This window comes from Mesocricetus auratus, unplaced genomic scaffold, assembly GCF_017639785.1.
Source record: "Mesocricetus auratus isolate SY011 unplaced genomic scaffold, BCM_Maur_2.0 Super-Scaffold_100008, whole genome shotgun sequence".
NCBI classification, from domain to species: Eukaryota; Metazoa; Chordata; class Mammalia; order Rodentia; family Cricetidae; genus Mesocricetus; species Mesocricetus auratus.
The window spans coordinates 49,785,088-49,807,886 of NW_024429192.1; the positions used below are offsets into that span (position 1 = coordinate 49,785,088).

The 22,799-nt window shown below is 37.6% G+C and overlaps 1 protein-coding gene across 4 annotated transcripts in view; it reads right to left on the bottom strand.

Annotated features, from left to right (window-relative positions):
• Positions 1-22,799, bottom strand: part of LOC101835248 (limbic system associated membrane protein) — a 2,091,329-nt gene that overhangs the window by 205,007 nt on the left and 1,863,523 nt on the right. For all 4 annotated transcript variants that reach the window (XM_040750272.1, XM_040750274.1, XM_040750273.1 and 1 more), the window contains one exon: positions 15,187-15,312. In XM_040750272.1, coding sequence (XP_040606206.1) covers positions 15,187-15,312 — 126 coding nt within the window. The remainder of the gene's footprint in view (positions 1-15,186; positions 15,313-22,799) is intronic.

Consider the following 22,799-nt stretch of genomic DNA (forward strand, 5'->3'; position numbering starts at 1 on the left):
GGAGTCATTTCTGATTAGCCTTTTTGATAGGACAGCTGTACTTTGGGAAGGTAAAAAGCGATGGGGTGGTAAGCCCCTTCCCATGTAGTTTTCTTAGTAAGGCTGATGACTCTGAATTTAAAGAACATTTATCTCCAGAATATATATTCAGTCTCAAGGGAATGTGACCTCAAGCTTACAAAGAAACAGATGAGCAAAAAGATAAAGTGGTCACCACCATGAAAACAGGTATCTGTTATGGACTGAACATATTCTTACCAAGTCCATATATGGAATCACTAACACTCACTAACACTAAGAGGCAAGGCCTTTTGTGGGTGTGTCCACAGGGTGAGGGACTTGTGGAGGAATTACTGCCCTCTTACAAAGAGAAATCACAGACTTTGTTCTTTGTTTGCTGTCTCTGCAATTATGAAGTAGAAGTCACAAGGCTTCTAGAGAGTTGGCAGTCATCCACAAGCCAGCAAAATTACTAGTAGCAAAATCCAAGCATGCACACAGTTGATTGTGGATTTCTACTGTTTAAACCCCCAGTCTATGATATTTTATTAAGGCAGCCCCAAATCACAACATACTATAGTGACTTTATTCTTAAATAAGTTGACTTACTTAATTTCTTTAAGAGGTGATTTACAGTAATTGGTATACCAAAGCAAGCATAGTTATAATTATTTTAATATGAAAAATGAAAGTGTCTATTTCTCCTTTTTTTTGTAACAGTGCAACTCTGTCTTCTCCCAGATAACTCCCAAAAATTACCTGGTCAACATTCCAAACTGCTTAAACTACCCATTGAATACTTCTGTGCCTATATCAAGTGACCTCAAGTGACAGGCTACTAGGTCCTCAATTCCATCTGTCACCATTGGAATGTTTTTTTAACAAGGTAAAATTTAGGAATATGTAATATTCTTAAAGTTTCAAACAGGTTTACTGGCTTAGGAGGTGGGGAAGTGTAGAGTAGGAGCAGTCAGTGCATTCCAACTGCAGAAAGTATTAGTGACCAGGCCACAAGAAATAAGTTTCAAAAAGAATGATGTCATTCATAGACTGACATTTCAGATTTTATTACTAGAATACCTTGAAGAATTAGAACTGATTTGCATTGATATTTGCAAGTTGAATTACTAAAGTTTTTTTAACTCTCTTTCCTTCATCAGATTTTAACACTTCAATCCACAGAAGACAAAGTCACAGTTTAGCAATAGTGTGACTTCCCACAGTCTTCTATGCTTTTGAATTGTTGACCAGCTGGGAGAAATACCTGATTTGAATCTTGGGTGATAAAAGGAAGGTTAGTGTCACACAAGAAGTGTCAAGGAGTGTCTTTTTCTCTTTTCTCTCCCTCTCTCTTTCTTTCTCAAGAAAAGGAGGTTGTTTCTCACTTCTTCTCAAACGGCACTGGTTGGTTTTATTGTCATGTCTTTTGTGTGCAGTTGTGACCCCATCCTTGTTACCTATTGAGGTTTCTCAGTTTCATTAGGATGAATTGTAGCTTCAGTGTATTGGGAGACTTGCAAATGAATATGCCAAGAGAATGATGAGGATTTCAGAAATGTGTGCACATTTTAAATGATATGTTAGCATCAAACATCATTAGAATGTAGATGGAAAAAGACAAAGTGGGAAATTCTATGCAGTGTGACTTCCAAACCTCCTCATCTAAGGTGATAGAAATCCAAATGAAAGAAATATGACAGTGAATTTACATAGCAAGTAGTTTTATGCACGCGTGTGTTCTGTGCACGAGTGCACACAGTCACTGAAACAGAAGAATCACAAATGTTCTTATACTCACTCGACGTTTGGTAGAGATAGCTCATGACCCTGACTATAACAGAAAGGGGTCTTGTCTTTAAATGCAGGCTCTTCCAAGTATATGATGTATTGAAATCTCCTGGGAAGCTTATTAATGGACACAATGTCAGGCCACACCCCTACAGTTTCTGATTTGGGTGAATCTGGAGTGGGGTCTAATAACATAAATTTCTAATGTGTACCTCCAGGCTGCTGCTGCTGCTGCTGTTAGTTTGGGAGCCATCCTATTAACAATTCTGCTGGTTTCATTCTTTGATTCATCAACTGAATGAATCAAGATTTTGAGGTCAGTTTTTACTGTCTAACCAGATTACTACAGTGGTTTTGGTCTATAATTTACTCTGTAGCATGTATGATGATGTTAACAGCAGAGAATAGTTGAGTAATGCTTTTCTCATTACCAAATCACCTTGATATGGATTATCACACTTGGGGCAGCAGAAGAATCCTGATAGGTGAATTCTGTTGTTCATATTTTGCAGAAGAAACATGGGTCTTCTAAAACTCTTTTCTCAACCAGTAAAATTAAATTATGGATAGCAGGGACTTGAACTTGTCCTTTCAGAATTCAAATTCTAAACCATCTCTACCAAGTCATGTTTCCTTTCAGTCTTTTCTATTTGTGGAGAACTTTTCATTTTTCAGACCCCTTTCATATTCATTATCTCATTTGATCCCTCCAAGAACCAGTGTGAGGCAGGCAGGCCAAATGTTACTGTCTACGCTTTGCAGATAAAGCTATTATAAAAGATGATGAGAAAAGTGGCTACTGTCATTCAGACTGCCTTTCCTCATATAGTAGACTAATTTCTTCCTGCAATACTTAGCAACAGCATCTAATGTAGCAAGAAGAACATTAGAGGACAAGAGTCCCAGTGACAAATAGTAAATGTCATTTTATTGTCTCCTACCCCAAGCTTTCTTCTCATGTTTTTCCAGTAGGCATGCATTTGGAAGGAAAGGGGGTAAAGAACCAGTTAGGATCATCCGTGGTGGGAAAGTGAGGACAGGTTTTTAATTCCTACAGTTTACATGCTAAGGAAACAGCTTCCTATGAATTTGAAGATTCATTTCCTCTAGCCCAGAGCTTTACAAAGTTAAATATGCATTCAATTCACTTGGGACTCTTCATGGACTGCAGCTTCAGATCAAGATGATCTGTGCTGAGATACAAAACTGCTGTATTCTACAAAGCTCCAAGGTGATGTCAATCCTAATGACCAGTAGCCAACTCTAATAATCAGGAATAATGCTATTTTTCAAAAATACAGTTTTAATATTTTTATATATCATCCCCCAGGATCCCAGTTGAAGCAAAAAGCTAAAAACAATGTAATAATACTGAGTTAATTCTATGGGTATCCTGAGACTTACTAGGTGTTCTCTTTACTGGTCTATTTATATACTCCAATACATTCTAACCTTCTTTGTCTTGAGATTCTGAATGATGCTGGTAGAGCAGGTCTGAACTTGCTGTGTTCTTTCTATAGATACAGAATTTCAGGCCTAAGCTCGGGTTTACTGCACCTGAATCCACATTCTAATCATTTTCTGAAGGTATTTTCCAAATGCATTCAATTCCAGACACTTTTCTTACAGTGTTCTTAGCACTTCTGTGTTTGACTTTGGTCATTTGTACATGAGTAACACATAGCTTATAGACTTTTCAAGATCTTACAAAAGAGGTAGGCAAGATGTCCAGCAGGGAATGGCTCTTGTTCCTAAGAATGGTGACCTGAGTTTGAGCCCCAAAACTCTGGAGGAAAAAGAAACAACCTTGACAAACTCTCCTCTGACTTCCAAATGCATGCCAAGACATTTGCATGCACAAATGCATGTGTGCAAACACACAGACACACAGACACACACACAGTGTTAAAAAATCTTACAAACTGAAGAAAGATGAATGACCAAATAGATGAAAATTTTATGAACTGTATGATACTATGTTCCTGAACAAAGAGTCATGTTGAAATTTTTCCAACTTAAGCTGGCAAAAGGGTGGTATGTGTGGAATGGGCATCCATGTTTCAAGTAGAAGACTGAAGGCCGAACAGGAAACATTTTTTATGTAAGTTGTATAGTCTACTGTATGAATTCTAATGCTTTAATGTGGTGATATATTGTTTATGCTCTAATAAATCCACTGAAGATCAGAATACAAAGCCAGCCACATTAGTCAGCCATGGAGGCTGGGTAATGGTGGCACACACCTTTAATCCCAGGACTCAGGAGACAGGCAAATGAATCTCTGTAAATTCTAGGCCACCCAGGGCTACATGAGAGTAATCAGTCCAAAGAAAATCAGAGCTCACACAGAGGTGATCTCAGTACTAGTGAGGTATAAAAGACAGGAGCTCAGGTTGTCATTCTGGATTCACTTGGCAATTAGTCTGCAACCACATTGAGGTCAGGCTTGCCCCAACTTGGTAGAAGCAAGAGCTCTCTGGTGACTTGGCAGCTTTGATTTTCTGATCTTCAGTATGAACTCCAATATATGTCTCTAGAATTTTAATATCTGTGCTACATATTGGCGTCCAATGTGAGGCTTCAACCCACAACCCTGAGATTAAGAGTCTCATGCTCTACCTACTGAGTTAATGTGTTACAGTCTGAGATTCAGTGGTGCAAGAATTGGTTGAGTAAGGGTTTTAACACCTTGCTAAGTAGTTTGAGCTTTATTCCAAAGGCCCTGAAATACTGGAAATCAAGGAGGAATATTAGCTTGACCATTTTATATTAAGGAATCCAATCAGAAAAATAATGAATGTAGGTGAGAGAAAATATTGGCAGAACGATACCTCAACAGCGAAGGAGGAAAGATGAAAAGATTCAATTTCTAACAAAAATATTGAAAACATAATGCAAAATGAATCCTTGCTGTGGCAAAAGAAGAAAAAGAAGTGAGGATCACTCATGTCTTTCAATCTTATATGTTATTTCCCTCATTATGAACACTTTAAAAAGATTACACTATTCATTTAGTATTTTGGAGTGGGGCATGGAAATCAGAAAAATCCTCGTGGGAATCTGCTCTCCTCTATCAGATGGATCACACAAATGGCTTCTGGTCATCAGGTTTGATAGCACACACCTGAGTTATCTTACCATCCCCATCATGACCATCTCTCACCACTAATCTTCTGGCCTTTGTGTTTCTGAATTCTGTAGGTTTGTGCTTGATTCCTGGGCACTGATAGTAAAATATATACCAGTACATAAAAGCAATGTTTGTATCAAGATCTGTCGTGGTAGTGTGAGTGTAATTGGCCCCCATAATCTCATAAGGAGTGGCACTATTAGGAGGTGTGGCTTCCTTGGTGTGAGTATGACCCTGTTGGAGGAAATGTGTCATGGTGCCGGGCGTTGGTGGCGCACGCCTTTAATCCCAGCACTCGGGAGGAGGCAGAGGCAGGCGGATCTCTGTGAGTTCGAGGCCAGCCTGGTCTACAGAGTGAGTTCAGGGACAGCCTCCAAAGCCACAGAGAAACCCTGTCTCGAAAAACCAAAAAAAAAAAAAAATGTGTCACGGTGGGGGAGGACTTTGAAGTTTCCAATACTCAGGTTACTACCTATCAAGATGTAAGGACTCTCAGCTCTAGCACTACATCTGCCTGCATGTTGCCATGCTCTCCATCATGATGATAATGGACTAAACCTCTGAAACTATAAGCAAACCACCCTCAATTAAATGTTTTTCTTTATAAAAGTTTCTGGGGTCATGGTTGTCTCCACAGGAATAAAACCCTGTCTAACAATCGTCTTTTTCACTAATCTGCCTCTCTCTGTGTGTATGTGTGTCTTGTGACTACATATGCTATTATGTAATGTAATATATAGTATATTACATATATAAATATGTATATATAATATATTATTTTATGTAAAATTCATAACAATATAATACAAGTAGTATAATCTCTATATAGTATGACATAAAGGCATATTTACATGTAAGGGCATAAAAGTTTATGGTATGATTTTTCTTTTTTATGTCTTAAAAAGCAAGATCAAATTGAGTGTCTTCAAATCAAGGGTTTTAAGCATGAAAAGTAGCATGACCAGATACTATAACATCATGTTTTACATAAAGTACTTCATCCAAATTCCTGAGGTATATTTTTGCCAGGCCCTTGGATGTGCCATGTTGTATGCCTTAGATACTTTTTTCTCAGACAGGTACTATTCATTTGTGAAATCTCAGCAATATATTCCCTCAGGGGACCTTTGCTGGCTCTGCAAATTTTGCTATATGGCCCTGTTTTATGGTCTTATTGAATGTCATAATTTTTTTTATAATGCATGAATTTAATTAAAGGGTTATTCATGCAATTATTAGTTTAATGCTGTCCTCTCTTTTGAACTATAAGCTCCATTTGTTCAGGGACCATGTCTGTCTTACATTTCAATGTATCTTTTTTTACAGAGTAAGCACTCTAGAAATAATTCTGACCAAATGAACAATTTGTATATGAGAGAGAATGTTGTATATGAGAGAGAATGATGAATCTGAACATAATTCTGCATTAATGAGTAACAATTTTTAAACCAACATTCCAGTTAGAAACTAAAAAAACCCACAATATGTTTTATTTTGTTCTTTTAAAGGAAATAATAATTCTAAAGTCAAAGATAAAGGAAAGCAATTAACAGAAGATGTTGTATCCCTGTTTTGCTTTGAGTTATCAATGTGGAATTAGTAGCCTTTACCAGGAAAGTTCATAGCTTTGACTCTTCTACATCCATATGCTGCCAATGTCCACTCAGTGGACCTTTGGGGAGAAACACAGTTTAACAGTTCAGTTCAGAGAAAGAATTTTATAAACCACAGATCACAGATAGTCTCTGTGCCAAATATGAGGTCAAACTAAACTAACATAACAGCTTAAGAGGTCAGACGATAACCACTAGGAGCAACTTCTGGAATCTGACTTAATGACTTGAGTTTAACAACATATGTTTTCCCAAACCTATGTAGCAAAGTGTTTCTTTTTTTCCCCCATTTTTCGAGACAGGGTTTCTCTGTGACTTTGGAGGCTGTCCTGGAACTAGCTCTTGTAGACCAGGCTGGTCTTGAACTCACAGAGATCCGCCTGCCTCTGCCTCCCAAGTGCTGGGATTAAATGCGTGCACAACCAATGCCCTGCTAGCAAAGTGTTTCTTAAGTAGGATTTCTATTCTCTGTCTTGGTGCCAAACTTCACTTTTAGCTGGTTAGGAAAATTACATAGTACCTCCTGAGCTGGTCTCAGCCTAAGGGGTGAAATCCTCGGCAAAGGGTTTTGAATTTTCCTGGGAGAAAAAGATACTGAGGTTGTGAAAACCTTCATAGAAGCAAAATGCACACAAATTCCTTCTGTAAACCCGAGCACTGTTGACACTACATGAGGCACATTTGAGAGAAAGGATTCCCCGTGACTGACAGGAGATTCAGAATCAGAGTCACGTGGTAATGGAAACAGCATTGCTACATAAAATACATATTATGGTGCAGCCAACCTCCAGGAAACACGGGGCTATGAAAGTCTGGCTTAAAGCAAGGAGGAAAAATAAGTAATATTTAATAACCACATATGTGACACTCATTTTGACAATATAAAGTAACTGAAAATGAGTACAATTTAAGAATTTGGAATTATAAAACCCAAGTGAGCATTTTGAATGTAAATATATGGAAAGTTTCTGAGACTTCCAGTTTCTTTTTAAAAAAATGTTTGCAGTATACTTGGGGGTTGAGGAGGACTCCTCAATAATCAAAAGAAGGAGAAACTAGATAATCTAACCAAAACAATCAAGCAAAATAACTGAATTAAGATAATGTTCTCTGGATTTCCTCAGAGTCTGTTATTATGTCCCCCTTTTCATTTCTGATTTTGTTAATTTGCGTGTTCACTCTCTGCTGTTTGGTAAGTTTGGACAAAGGTTTGTCTATCTTGTTGATTTTCTCAAAGAACCAACTCTTCGTTGCATTGATTCTTTGTATTGTTTTCCTGGTTTCTACTTTATTGATTTCAGCCCTCAATTTGATTATTTCCTGGCGTCTACTCCTCCTGGGGGAGTTTGCTTCTTTGTGTTCTAGAGCTTTCAGCTGTGATGTTAATTCTCTGGTATAACTATTCTCCTGTTTCTTCATGTGAGCACTTAGTGCTATGAACTTCCCCCGTAGCACTGCTTTCAAAGTGTCCCATAGGTTTGGGTATGTTGTGTCTTCATTCTCATTGGATTCGAGGAAGTCTTTAATTTCTTTTTTTATTTCCTCTTTGACCCAGGGATGGTGCAGTTGAGCATTATTCAATTTCCATGAGTTTGTAGGTTTTCTGCAATTTGTGTTGTTGTTGAATTCTAATTTTAAAGCATGGTGGTCTGATAAGATGCATGGAGTTATTCCAATTTTTTTTGTAGCTGCTGAGGTTTGATATGTTGCCAAATATGTGGTCGATTTTTGAGAAGGTTCCATGTGGTGGTGAGAAGAAGGTATATTCTTTTTTATGTGGATGAAATGTTCTATAGCTATCTGTTAATCCCAGTTGGGTCATTACTTCTATTAGACCCTTTGCTTCTTTGTTGAGTTTCTGTCTGGTATTCCTGTCTAGTGGTGAGAGTGGTGTGTTGAAATCTCCCACTATAACTGTGTGGGGCTTTAGATGAGATTTAAGTTCTAATAATGTTTCTTTTCGAATGTGGATGCCTTTGTATTTGGGGCATAGATGTTCAGGATAGACACTTCATCTTGGTGGGTTTCACCTGTGATGAGTATGTAATGACCTCCTTCATCTCTTTTGATTGATTTTATTTTAAAGTCTAGTTTGTTAGATATTAGGATTGCTACCCATGCTTGTTTCTTGGGTCCATTTGATTGAAAATTTTTCCCAACCTTTAACTCTCAGGATTCGAAAATTTAAAGGAAATGGATGACTTCCTGGACAGATATCATTTGCCAAAACTAAATCAAGAACAGATAAGCAATTTAAATAGACCTATAACCCCTATGGAACTAGCAGCTGTCATCAAAAGTCTCCCAACCAAAAAAAGTCCAGGTCCAGATGGCCTCAGTGCAGAATTCTACCAGAAATTCAAAGAACAGCTTATACCAATTCTTCTCAAAGTGTTCCACACAATAGAAGCAGAAGGGTCTTTGCCAAACTCTTTCTATGAGGCTTCAATAACCTTGATCCCCAAGCCACACAAAGATACAACTAAGAAAGAGAACTTCAGACCAATATCCCTCATGAACATTGATGCAAAAATAATAAAATACTGGCAAATCGGATCCAAGAACACATCAAAACAATCATTCACCACGATCAAGTAGGTTTCATCCCAGGGATGCAGGGATGGTTCAACATACGAAAATCCATCAACGTAATCCACCATATAAACAAGCTGAAAAACAAAAATCACATGATCATCTCACTAGATGCTGAAAAAGCCTTTGACAAAATCCAACACCCCTTCATGATAAAGGTCTTGGAGAGATCTGGGATAACAGGGACATACTTAAACATAATAAAAGCTATATACAGTAAACCAACAGCCAACGTCAAACTAAATGGACAGAAACTCAACGCAATTCCTCTAAAATCAGGAACAAACAAGGCTGTCCACTCTCTCCATACCTTTTCAACATGGTACTTGAAGTTCTAGCTATTGCCATACAACAACAAAGGGGGATCAAGGGGATACAAATTGGGAAGGAAAAGGTCAAACTTTCACTGTTTGCAGACGATATGATAGTTTACATCAATGACCCAAAGAACTCTACCAGGGAACTCTTACAGCTGATTAACACCTTCAGCAAAGTGGCAGGCTACAAGATCAACTCAAGAAAATCAGTAGCCCTACTATATACAGATGATAAAAGGGCTGAAAGAGAAATCAGAGAAACATCACCCTTTACAATTGCCACAAACAACATAAAATACCTTGGGGTAACGCTAACCAAACAAGTGAAAGACCTGTATCGTAAGAACTTTGAATCTTTAAAGAAAGAAATTAAAGAAGCCCTCAGAAAATGGAAAGATCTCCCATGCTCTCGGATAGGTAGGATCAATGTAGTAAAAATGGCAATCCTGCCAAAAGCAATCTACAGATTCAATGCAATCCCCATTAAAATCCCAGCACAATTCTTCACAGACCTTGAAAGAACAATAATCAATTTTGTATGGAAAAACAAAAGACCCAGGATAGCCAAAACAACCCTGTTCAACAAGGCAATGTCCGGAGGCATCACCATCCCTGACCTCAAGCTCTATTATAGAGCTATAGTCCTGAAAACAGCTTGGTATTGGCACAAAAATAGACAGGTAGACCAATGGAATCGAATTGAAAACCCGGGTATTAATCCACACATGTACGAACATCTGATCTTTGACAAAGAAGCTAAAAATATACAATGGAATAAAGAAAGCATCTTCAACAAATGGTGCTGGCATAATTGGAGACTGGCATGTAGAAGAATGCGGATCGATTCATGTTTATCGCCATGCACAAAACTTAAGTCCAAATGGATCAAAGACCTCAACATAAATCCAGCCACACTGAACCTCTTAGAAGAGAAAGTGGGTGGTACCCTTGAATGAATTGGTACAGGAGACAGCTTCCTGAACATAACACCAGTAGCACAGACAGTGAGATCAACAATTAATAAATGGGACCTACTGAAACTGAGACGCTTCTGTAAGGCAAAGGACACAGTCAGTAAGACAAAAAGGCAGCCCACAGAATGGGAAAAATATTCACTAATCCCACATCTGACAGAGGGTTGATCTCCAAAATTTACAAAGAACTCAAGAAGCAAGTCTCCAAAACACCAAAGGACCCTATTAAAAAGTGGGCTGCAGAACTAAATAGAGAGTTTTCAATAGAGGAGTCTAAAATGGCTGAGAGGCACTTGAGAAAGTGCTCAACATCTTTAGCCATCCGGGAAATGCAAATCAAAACAACTCTGAGATACCATCTCACTCCTGTCAGAATGGCTAAAATCAAAAACACCAATGACAATTTATGCTGGAGAGGATGTGGTGAAAGGGTGACACTCCTCCATTGCTGGTGGGAGTGCCAACTGGTTCAGCCACTCTGGAAATCAGTATGGAGATTCCTCAGAAAAATGGGAATAAACCTACCACAATACCCAGCAACTCCACTCTTAGGCATATATCCAAAAGATGCCCATTCATACAACAAAGATGTCTGTTCCACTATGTTCATAGCAGCTTTATTTGTAATAGCCAGAACTTGGAAGCAACCTAGATGTCCCTCACCCGAAGAGTGGATAGAGAAAATGTGGTACATCTACACAATGGAGTACTATTCAGCAGAAAAAAGTAATGGAATCATGAGATTCACAGGCAAATGGATGACACTAGAAGAAACCATCCTGAGTGAGGTAACCCAGTCACAAAAAGAGAAACATGGCATGCACTCTCTCATATATGGATTTTAGACATAGATCTGGTGAGTGCCAGCCTACAATCCTATGGCCAGAGAGTCTGGGAAACAGAAACTTCATTTAGTGGCTGATCGAAGAAGAGGCAGACTCCCTTGGTTAAGTACTGAGCTGAACTCAAGAAAGCCAGTAACAGAGAGGGAGGACTGATGATCAAAGGGATTAAGACTGGGCTGGTTTAACCCCCAGAAACAGCTGACCAGACAAAGGTTAACTCTTGAATCCCAGGCATCAGCCTGGGAATCCAGCATGGGACTGATCAAGACCCCCTGAATCTGGGTGTCAGTGAGGAGGCCTAGGGAATCTATTGAGCCTTGGGCAGCAGATCAGTACCCATCCCAAGTATACACAGACTTTGGACTCACATAGAACAATGTGAGGTGCACTCTCACCCTGAACTCTTGGGGAAGGGTCTAGACCCTGCCCTATATGAAATGACAGACTATGGACACCCCCATGGAGGGCCTCACCCTCCCTGGGGGAATGAGGGATAACGGGTTGGGGGGTTGGGGGAGGGCACGGGAGGAGGGGAGGGAATGGGAGAGGGACCTGGAACTGACTTGTGAAGCAACCTCGTTTCTTATCTAAATTTAAACTGGAAAATAAAATATAAAAAAAGATAATGTTCTTTAGAATGTTATACCATTCATTTTTTTCTCCATTGCTCCTTTTTTCATGTCATCAACTGACATGTAATCAGACATTTGTGATTCCCTGCATGACATCTTCCCCTTTCTATCTCTGTGTCCCCTGTGGGATCTAACTAATCACAGGTAGATTTCCTCTGGAAGGCAGTCACACACTGTACTGCGAAAGACCCAATTAATAATTGAACAAAGCGATCTCGATTTTCATCAGCATGTGACAATGATTTGCAGGCAACTCCACTGTGGTACAGGGAGCAAGTCTCTTTCTTCAGTGTCTCTGAGAAAGGTGACAATGGATTGCCTGAAAAGATCACCCTTTTCTAAATTCTCAAAGAAACACACACACACACACACACAACCTAATTTGTTCTATTAAAGAATAGACAAATCCAGTTCTCTTACCTGTCACTAGGAAGATGATTTTGGTCAAGTGATTACTTGGTTATTAGTTGCCTTTGTGTGGGAGATGAAAGAGTGAGCTTGGGAAGTGATGTCCATTGTAAGGGGAAGAGTGGTCTGATGTTGAATACGAAAATGCATCAAGGAGTTGTTATGAGTATACTAGCATATAATTTGGTACAGAGAGAAAGGCTTCACATACAACTATAAACAAGCAAAGAAGAAATCTGACACAGGATACATACAAATCCTATGGACTATATGTGAGTTTAATAAATCTTTGTTTATGTCTCTGGCTATGGCCTTAAGTAGAGGTGTATACATTTTAATCTAATGGGGAAATTAGCATTTTTTAAGCTTTGTAAGCTAAGTACTTTTTTTGCTTTTAGCAATGTATATGATTTTTAGATCAAAGGCAGCCATGGATCAAATGCAAATAAATCAGCATGGTTGCATTTCCAACAAAATCTTATGTATCTGTACTCAAGTTTGAAGTTTATACATTTGCTCTGTATTTAAAATTCAGAATTCCATTTATTATGTGCAACCATTGAGGAAGTTTTTAAGCATTGTGGCTTGCAGACAGTGAGTATATGAGTGGGGCAGATAGAATTTGACCCACAGACTATAATGTGTTAATCCCTGGTTTTGAGTATGTAGAATCATGAATTCATCAAAATTTTGAAGTTGGTTTGGAAGTCTCTAGTGCTCTGGGGATACAGGAAAATACTCTCTTTAGTATGCGAGATGCCACTGGACCTCTGTTCTTTGTTTTACTTGAATCATCACAGAAACCACCCTATTAATGGTTCAAGACAGATGTTTATTATTACACAGAACTTTATTTGGTCTAGTCCCGTAATGCAAGCTTGCTGACAAACAAGCAAAGATCATGAAAATATGGTTATGTCTCAGATTCTTTCTAAATTTGAGGACTGAAATGGAGTACTTGAAGGCTCTAGGGACAATTTTATTGTTCTCTGAAAATCCTACTAACTATTCAAAATTGTACCAGAATAAAGTCTTTCTATTAATAGGGCTCCTTATTGATTATGGCACAAATATAAATTCTTTCCTTAAATCCTACATTTTTCATTTTTTAATCTGACACCTACATCTTGAATGACATTAAAAGATTAATAAAATATTTTTATAAATTTAAATTTAATTACAAAAGGTGAGAAAATTTAAAAATAAGGGTATGAAGAAGAAGTGTGGTTTACATACAAATTTAAGGCCATAAACACCTAAGTGGAATGTTTAAAATCAATTTTATTAATATGTAGTTTTTATATAATAATTTATGTTCTTAACAGATTGGTCATAACTGGGCAGTGACTCTACCAAAAGTCAATACAATGAAGGACCATGATAATTTATTTTATAATTTATGTAAGATCTTTTGGTTTATTTGCTAGAAACAAACACTGCTTTGGAAAAGACAAGTAGAGAAAATATTTTATTGAAAATAAAGAGGGAAATTCCTGAAAGAGTTCTTTCAGTGTGAAATTATGGAGGGAATTAAATAAAATTTCAATAACATTTAGTAAACACAATGGTTTTAGATGTTGTCTTTGTCAAAATGTTTAGATACAGTACAATATTTGAATGCTAAATCACCAGTAGGCAAAACCAACAATATTATCCTGTGGACCAGGTAGGTAGAATAGGTTTGGGTTTACTGTGAACCTTCCAGGATAAAAAGGACTCTGAAGTTTGATATTGATTCCCCTAAAGTGATATTCTTATACAATATTAATAAGTGAAGGGATGCATCCATAAGTAAGCATGGGTTTTGAATAACATTTTCTTAAGAGAATAGAATTCTCTAATAAAAAACTCCCTAAATAGCAGAGTCAGGTTGACACAAACTTTCCTGGATATTAATTTGGACTATGATGTTAAAAAGAGCCCCCCTATTATCTTACCATAAAAGTCAAGAAATACTTAGAAACACTACAATCAAACATTATCCTGATACCAGGATGTGCATCATTGTACACCTAGTCTTATATGAGTTTGTTGGTATTTATTTCAAAGCCAGTTACTCAAAAATTAAGCATCTAGATACTTTTATAGAGAAATTATATGTGACTATCAGACATAAGTCAGTTAAAAGCCCAAATTACTTACTAGTGTGACTTTCTAAGAATAATCTATCTATAATTGTTTATAATTGACTTGGTATACCTTATTTGGAATAATCAAATAGAAGGTACTATTATATGTAGATCGCAAAGACATAATTTTGCATATAAGAAAACATAATTTGAATAAGAGGGGAGAATTCAACCTTAATCCTGAATCATCTGGTAAAACGCTTAAATATGCTCACAAACCACAGTAGCCTTGGGACCCAGCTAAGACACTGAACTAACAAAATACTGTATGTTTTAGATATATGTTATATTTTCACACTTTATTTTTAAATATGTTGTAATTGGAACATAATTATATCACTTTCCCTCTTTCCATTCCTCCCTTCAGTCCTCTATAACCCTCCTGCCCTCAAATTGATAGTCTCTTTTTCGTTGATTATTTCTGTTGCATACATAATATATACATGTATATATGCATGTATGTGTATCTGTATTATTTATTGTTTATTATAGTTGTTCTTTTGAGAGTTAGTATATGTTCAGTGACAACTTTATGTATCAATATTTATAATGGATTAGGTAGATGTTAGATAAATGATAGATATAGATACAAATATTACTAAGTTAAAGAGGTGAACACATTAGCATAAACTGTGGAACCCTAAACAAGATCTATACTGCAGTTTTCTGAGTTTCAATAAAAAGATGCATGTTTTCCCTTTTCATGCAATAGAATATTAAATATTATGTGGCATCTTAGAATCTGGCCAGTTGCTTACCAGTTGGTGTAAGGTGTCTCCAGGTGATAACGGGTTCAGGGCGGCCATTGGCCATGCAGACCAAGGTTACATTGCTGCCCTCATTCACAGTGACATCCGAGGAGATGTTGGAGATCTTTGGTGGAACTGTAGGCAGAAGGAAATGAGATATATATACATATATATATCTATTGTAATCATGGCAGTAAAGCAAGCTGTAGTTAGTACATTTCAGACTTTATTATTAAATTTGAAATTTCACACTAAGTAGCCAGGATACTTTTAGTACTTGCTATTTCCTCTCCAAATCCCTCTAGAGTTCCTAAAATATCTATAAGGTGAAAAATCCTCCCACTTTGGCCATGTGAGTGCAGTAGGAAATACTGAAGACGTGTATAATAAAAACATGTTATCTCTTTTCTGGTAACGACAGTCTTACTTAAATATTAGAAGGTATGCACATTCTTAACAATTTTACAATTAATTTCTACTCCACAATCACTTGAATTTCTTATTTTATACATAACAAAGAATATAGTATATCCTCTAACTGCATAGGAAAGAATAGTCGATATTTACTGTTAGGTCATAGCATTGTGTTAGTTAGATGTGGTACCCACATATAAAATTCATAAGATAATCAATGAAATTGAAAGCTTCTACATATAATCTCCTACAGATGTTATATACTAAATATACATAACAGGCTAGATGATGTAAACTGAGTTAATGGGCACTGTGTAGAGTAAATAGACATTATAAACATACTACAGCATTATTTTAACACTGCCATTAATAACACTAATAGCAACTGAATGATAAGCTAACTTTAATTAAACATGCATTCTATCTACCATGATGCATAGTTTGCTCAAGAAATATCATTTCAATCACTTCATATAATAAAAATAGGGTTTTCTACAAAGATTTTATCTATAGGTAAGGAACAAAGGCCCAAATGAGAATAAGAGAAACCAGAAAAGACATTTGAATCCCAGCAGAGTCCACTCTTAAAACACTTCTTGAACAGAATTTCATCTTCACAATCCAGTCAACCAGATGGCTGAAAATGACAGAAATTACGTTTTGGTGATGTGAAAAATGAGTCCCCAAGGGCAAGCAGTACTGCTGCGTGGCTCCCTCATTAGTGTTCAGGGTGGCAACATTAGATCCCACTCTGGTAGGTTTCATTGGGGAGTGTGGGAAGTGAATTACTTACAAATTTCATCACTGAGGCTATACAATGATTACAAATAGCCAGGCTTATGGTTGACTGTGACTCTCCTTTTTTCTTCTCTTTTTAAACTCAGCTGCCTCTCTGGTAGCCGTGAAAGCAATGAGAAAGGAGGACAAGAAAACATGAAGAAGCTCAATAATGAAAGAGTCTTGTTCCTTGTCACTTGTCCTACCCATTACAGACACTGTGTTCCTACCTGACAGGGACACTTTCTGCTTAAAGGAACAACTACCTAAGAGCCTCGAGGAGACATCCATGGTACTTAGGGAAGCAGCACCTGAGTGACTCCGAGTGCCACAGGAAGGAAGCTGATGGAGGGTCTTGATGACCGTAGAGTGCTTCTGACAATGGCATGTTATAGGGCCTCTGTATAGAAAGTGGTGACTCGGAATCAAACCCACTGGCTGTAGACTGCAGTTGATTCCCATCTATAGCGTTCTCTCTTGAGTTTCTATTTCTCCTTTAGCTACTGGGGTTAAAGGGTATTTTCTTGGATTCATACAGAGACTTGCAATATGTTCTCCCAAACACTTAGGACAAGAACATGGAAGGTAATGCCCAATTTATAAAGATCATGAAAAGCAAAGAAGAATAATGGCTTGCCAAAGGTGAGCCCAACAAGAGCTATGGCTGGGCCCACAATTCAAAGTTCACATCAAGAATTAAAGCCAGGCTTGCTTACATCTCATAGTTCCAGAATGCTTTATTTTTGTTTTATTTAATGTGCATAGTTTTTAATTTCCATTTGAGGAAGTCAGTGTTCTGAATGACCCCAAATAAGGTACAAAAAATCAATGATAGTATGCAAATGAGCACAGTGTAACTGCTCTGAGGACATTCTCAACTATCCCAAGCTTATAACAGGAATCTCTGTAGCTATTAACAGATCCTGCTAAACTCCATTGTAGATACATCTGAATTGCAACAGGGTGTATCTGTTGTTGTTCTACCAAATGTGGGGGATCCAATCTGTTATAGGGAATAATAAAAACATGAAAAATGAGAAAGTCTATCACTAAGTATGCCAGATAATATTACTCATAATAAAATTACTTTTAATTAATTCATATATATGTATATATGAAACTACTTTAAGAACTTTGCACTTACTTGTCATGCTATTTAAGTCAGTTGGACAAATATATGTAAAGCTAAAGAGCAAAATTAGAGTAACTGTAATTATGTTCTAGTCATCAAATCATACTGACACTCATGGGTTAAAATGAGTCAACTCAAGAATGGGATGCCAAAGGATTGGGATGAACCAACATTGGTACTGAACAGTGAGAAATGGATCATACGGTATTGTTGCATTCTGCTTCAATTTCGGGCACTTCTTGTGAGCCTCACCTCACTGATTTTCCTATTTTGTATCAGGGCTTTCCCATAAGAATGTACATGTGATGTAAGATTTTATTCTTAAAAAATTACCCCTACCAAGTTTCAAATTCCTAAAATTTCTTCAGGAATCATATGATGCTACATGATCATGTGCCCCATTAGCACATCAACCTTTAAAATAATGTGAATTCTTGCATCAAAAAAGACCTCTCCAATGAAGCCTTCCAAAGCCCATGTTGTCTACTGGCAATTTTTGTTGTAATGCTATTTTCCCCCTGAAATACCTAATTTATTGCTCCTAGCCTCTTTCTTTCAGAACTTTCTATTCTTGCTTTCAAGGGCACCAAATTAAATTGACTTTCTTTGTATATTTTTAGTCATGCTAATTTTGAGCCAAATTCCTGGAATCTAGTTGTAGAGAGGGAGGAGTGAAGAGCAAAGGGGTCAAGAGTAGACCGGGGAAACACACAGAAACAGCTGACCTGAAGAAAGGGGAGCTCATGGACCCCAGCACAGGATAGAATCAGGCCCCCTGAATGTGGTGTCAGGAGGTCTGGGCAGTCTATGGGGCCTTTGGTAGTGGAACTGTAATTGTCCCTAGTGTATGAACGGACATTGGGAGCCCATTCCCCATAGAGGGATACTCTTTCAGCCTAGACACATGGAAGAGGGCCTAGGCCCTGCCACAAATGATGCGACAGACTTTGATGATCTCCCATGGAAGACCTCACCCTTTCTATGGAGCAGAAGAGGGATGGGTAGGGGGTCAGTGGGTGGTATGGGAGGATGAGGGGGAGAGGGAACTGGGATTGATATATAAAATAAGATTGTTTCTAATTTAAATAAAAACTGAAAAAAATTTGGGGCTCAACTTACTTTGTTTCTTAAAAGCCTGCATTTAAGGGTTTAGCCATTTTTTTCTTTGTTTGTTTTTTTTTATCTGCCCAGTTTGCCCATTTGAGGGATCTTATTCAGTTTGTAGCGTCAGAAGCTAAGGCCGTATCATTGATGACTTCATATTATCTTCATCCCAGATTTCTCCTAACATCCTTATACCCACATTTTTACCTGGCTAGTCTGCATCTCCATTGCATGACTCACAGATATGTCATAGTTTCATCTACTTTCTTATGAAATACTTGTATTTTATTATCTTAGTGAGTGCTGTCATTATGCAAAGAGATGCTTTGGTCTTTTTTGTCTGGGCAGTAATATCGGCATAAAAGAGATAACCAGATCCCACAACCCCTCCCCACAGAAAACCTGCCCCAAAACTCAATTCATCTCCTTTGACAGTACTTTTCTTTTATAACACTGATATAGACTTGACTCTGTGCTTTAAATATCTCTCCAATTCTATTGAGCACTTCCTCTCATTACTCCACTTTGTTTCAGACATCAACACTTCCTTTCTTCTTCTCCCTTTTCCATTCTAATTTTTTTGGGGATTGAATTATTGGGAGCAAATTAAATCTGGCTAGCCTCCTTCTCCCTGTGCTCACAACCATACCTTTTCCACACTACAGCAAAAATATTGTATACTATCCCTTGATTAATGTGGCCTTCAATATTAGATCCCAGTAATTTGGTTCGGAGTTCATTCTGGTTGGTTTTTGCTCATCTCAACAGCTACACCTTCTTCTGCCTTTGCGTTGCATCTTTGAGTAGCAGTCAACACCATGTGGACCTTGAAAAAATGCATCCTTTACTGTTATACATTTATCAACTGCTCTTTCTGCGCAGAGCGATCTTGTTTGAGGTTCTTAAGTTGGTAGCCCATCTCTGACTTGGGCCTCATCTGGTGATCCTGTCTTCTGACTTTTGTTCTGGAAGACTTTGCTGTTACCTTCCATTGATACCTCCCCAGTCTGTAAAGTCCTAGTGGGTGAAGGACAGCTTCTATGTTGTCACAGTTTCAGTGAAAGCCACATACTTCTCCAACAGACCACTGAATCACAACATTTAGGTGACTTTCTTTGTAATTTTGTTCAATTTTAAGAGATAGGTGGAAGATTTTCTTAACCAATAAACCCTGTCCTTGGATATGGTAGTGCTCAACCAGTGCTTGGAAAAACAGAACTAATAACTTGAGTTTTACACCTATTCTTCAGACCTAAATGTATCTCACTGACATCCCCCCCAAAAAAGATCGATTTTCTATTTTGCCCATAAAAATCTGGCTTTTTGAAGTATTTCTCTAGCTATGTCTCTAGTCACCTATTTCACCATTAACTTTTTGCTGTTGGTTTTCCCACTTAGGACAGTTGTTTTGCTAGTTGAAATAGATATCACTATGTCCTCTCTCTGAGGCTTCCAGTGCTGGGTTTACAGTGTGTACACCATGCTTGGATGACATCTTTGGCTATTCATGAACAAAACCAACTTGCTACGGCAGATCAGTGTGTATTTTCTGAACATGTGAAGCAGAAGGACTTGATGCCTAATTTCCTCAGTTACAGATTTTTCTAAGTCTTAGCTTCCTTTGTGAATTCCTCTTCTGTTTTTTTTTTTTGTTCTTCTTTTCCTGGGAGGAATCATATCTGTATGAGATGTGTATACAGATCTCTGTATGAGAGACATGACAGCTTTCCTAATCAGATGCTTTACTAGTTTATTCCTAGATTTCAGTAGCAGTTCATAAAGTTTAAATTCGGAATGTCACCAGTAATGACAAGGTGGCAATTTAAAGACTTCGCTGTATTTCCTCATAAAAACTTTATAAAAATTATGGAAAGTAAAACATGAGTCATATTCTTACTGCTGCTTCACATATGTGGACGTGGTGGAATATGTTACAAAGAAACATACAACTAAGGAAAATAAACACTAACTAATAGACCACATTTATTTCTATAAAAGCAGAGAAACATTGTATTTTTGCTTTCTCTTAATCCTCAGTAGGCATGACTACCTAGAAAGTACAGTTTAACATGATAAACTTATTTGTGCTAGCAAATATAAATTAATTTTCAAAGTCACTGGAACATTGATTTGTGTTCAGTTCTTGAGTCATTCTACCAGTCTGAACGGTTTGTTTTCTTTGGGGACCATTGCATAGCAGTCTTCTCTCATAAGGTATTAGTGAGATTTATTGTCTTTTCCAACATGTAACACCATCATCCATTTGTTTAATATTTTCAACCTATTCAGTTTCAGCAATATCCCCAATTTATCTGTATTATTTTGTTTTCTTAGTGACTAATAGGAGCTACTTAGACTGAAAGGAACTGACCTTTTGGTTACTTGTTACAATTTACCCCAATTATTCTCTGTCTCTTAAATTTGTTCATCATTGTTTTTTGCAGAAGTTTAACATTTATCTGACTTTATATGTATACATTTTTCTTTTATTGCCTCTTCTATTTTTTTGTGTGTGTGCACAAACCTCTTTCAAAATAAGATCATTTAAATACTTCTCACTAAAATTTTCTTTCAGTTGTGTATTTTTATATTGATATACTTAAAAATCTAAACATTTATGTATGGTGTGAGATATAATAAAAATTCCCCATCTGTTAGATTTTAGCTAATTCCCTCAATTCTATTAGGTGAATGTCAAATGCAAAAACTACCTTTGTTTCCAGAATTCTCCCACAAAGTCCTATAAACTGCCTAGACTAGTCTTTCTGGGAAACATGCTAAATATAAACCTTACTCACCATGGCAGGTTATTTTATTAAAACTTGTTAAAGCATGCCATTAATTTTTATGTACCTCATAATTATGAGCTCCCATAATAAAACTCATTATTATAAGTTAAAAATAAAAACTATTTTAACTGGTGACATTCTTTTACTGAAGTGAATAGAAGGATAGATAGACAGATAGATAGATGGTAGATACTTAAATTATGTGCTAAAGCAATGTACATTTTTTTACTATGCACGACCAAATTAGTTGTGGTTTTAAATAATGCTAATATTTAGGTAAACTTACATGCACCCATCATTTTAGCTGTGCAATGAACCAGCCTTTAATGAGTTTATCACATAATCAGTCTGTCTCTGCCACCAGGTTTTTACTGGAACTCCTCTTCTGATTTTTTCTCCTATCTCCGTGGACTGTGAACTTCTCTAGTTCCAGATCTGACTTGTATTTTTATGCAATTAAAAATCTCATTCCCAATCGCTTTTATGTTTTATCTTGTTTAGTACTTCAGATGGACCTGTTGCGCAGGCTTGGGAACCCACATACTTGGTAAGCTAAGGCAGGAGGACCAAGACCTGCTTTGACTGAAGATTTCAAAGCCAACCTGGAAAACTTATCAAAACCCTATCTGAAAACTAGAAGAAGGCTGGGGTCCAGCCCACTACTCAACATCTGCCTAGCATGTGCAACACTGGGAGAATACCCAGAACCTTTTTCTTCTGGGAAAGCACATTGACTTCCCTTTGGGGAGACCATGGCTCACATAATGCTGTTATTTACTTAGGAATGTCAGTCAGCTGACCCATTCTCCCTTGGTTGAGCAGTGGACACTTAGATTCAGGGACATCCAGATTTGCCTGCCTTGAAACATGGTTCTAATAAGAAATGATTCCACTGAGCTGAACTATAGAATCCAGTTGCAGAGAGGGAGGAGTGATGACCAAAGGGGTCAAGACCAGGTTGGAGAAACCCACAGAAACAGCTGACCCGAACAAGGGGTTGCTCATGAACCATAGACTGATAGCAGGGAAACCAACAAAGGACTTTTCCAGACCCGCTGAATGAGGATGTCAGTTTGGAGGTCTGGTTAATCTATGGGACCTCTGGTAGTGGATCAGTATTTATCCCTAGTACACCAATGGACTTTGGGTGCCCAATCAACATACAGGGATACTCTCTCAGCCTAGACACATAGGGGAGGATATAGGTCCTGCTCCAAATGATATGACAGACTTTGAAGATCCCCAAGGAAGGCCTCATCCTCCCTGGGGAGCAGAAATGGGATCGGATATGGGGTCAGTTGGGGGCAGGGGAGGAGAGGAGGGAAAGGGAACTGGGATTTACATGTAAAAGAAGCTTGTTTCTAATTTAAATAAAAAGGAAAAAATAAAATAGAAAAATTTGAAAA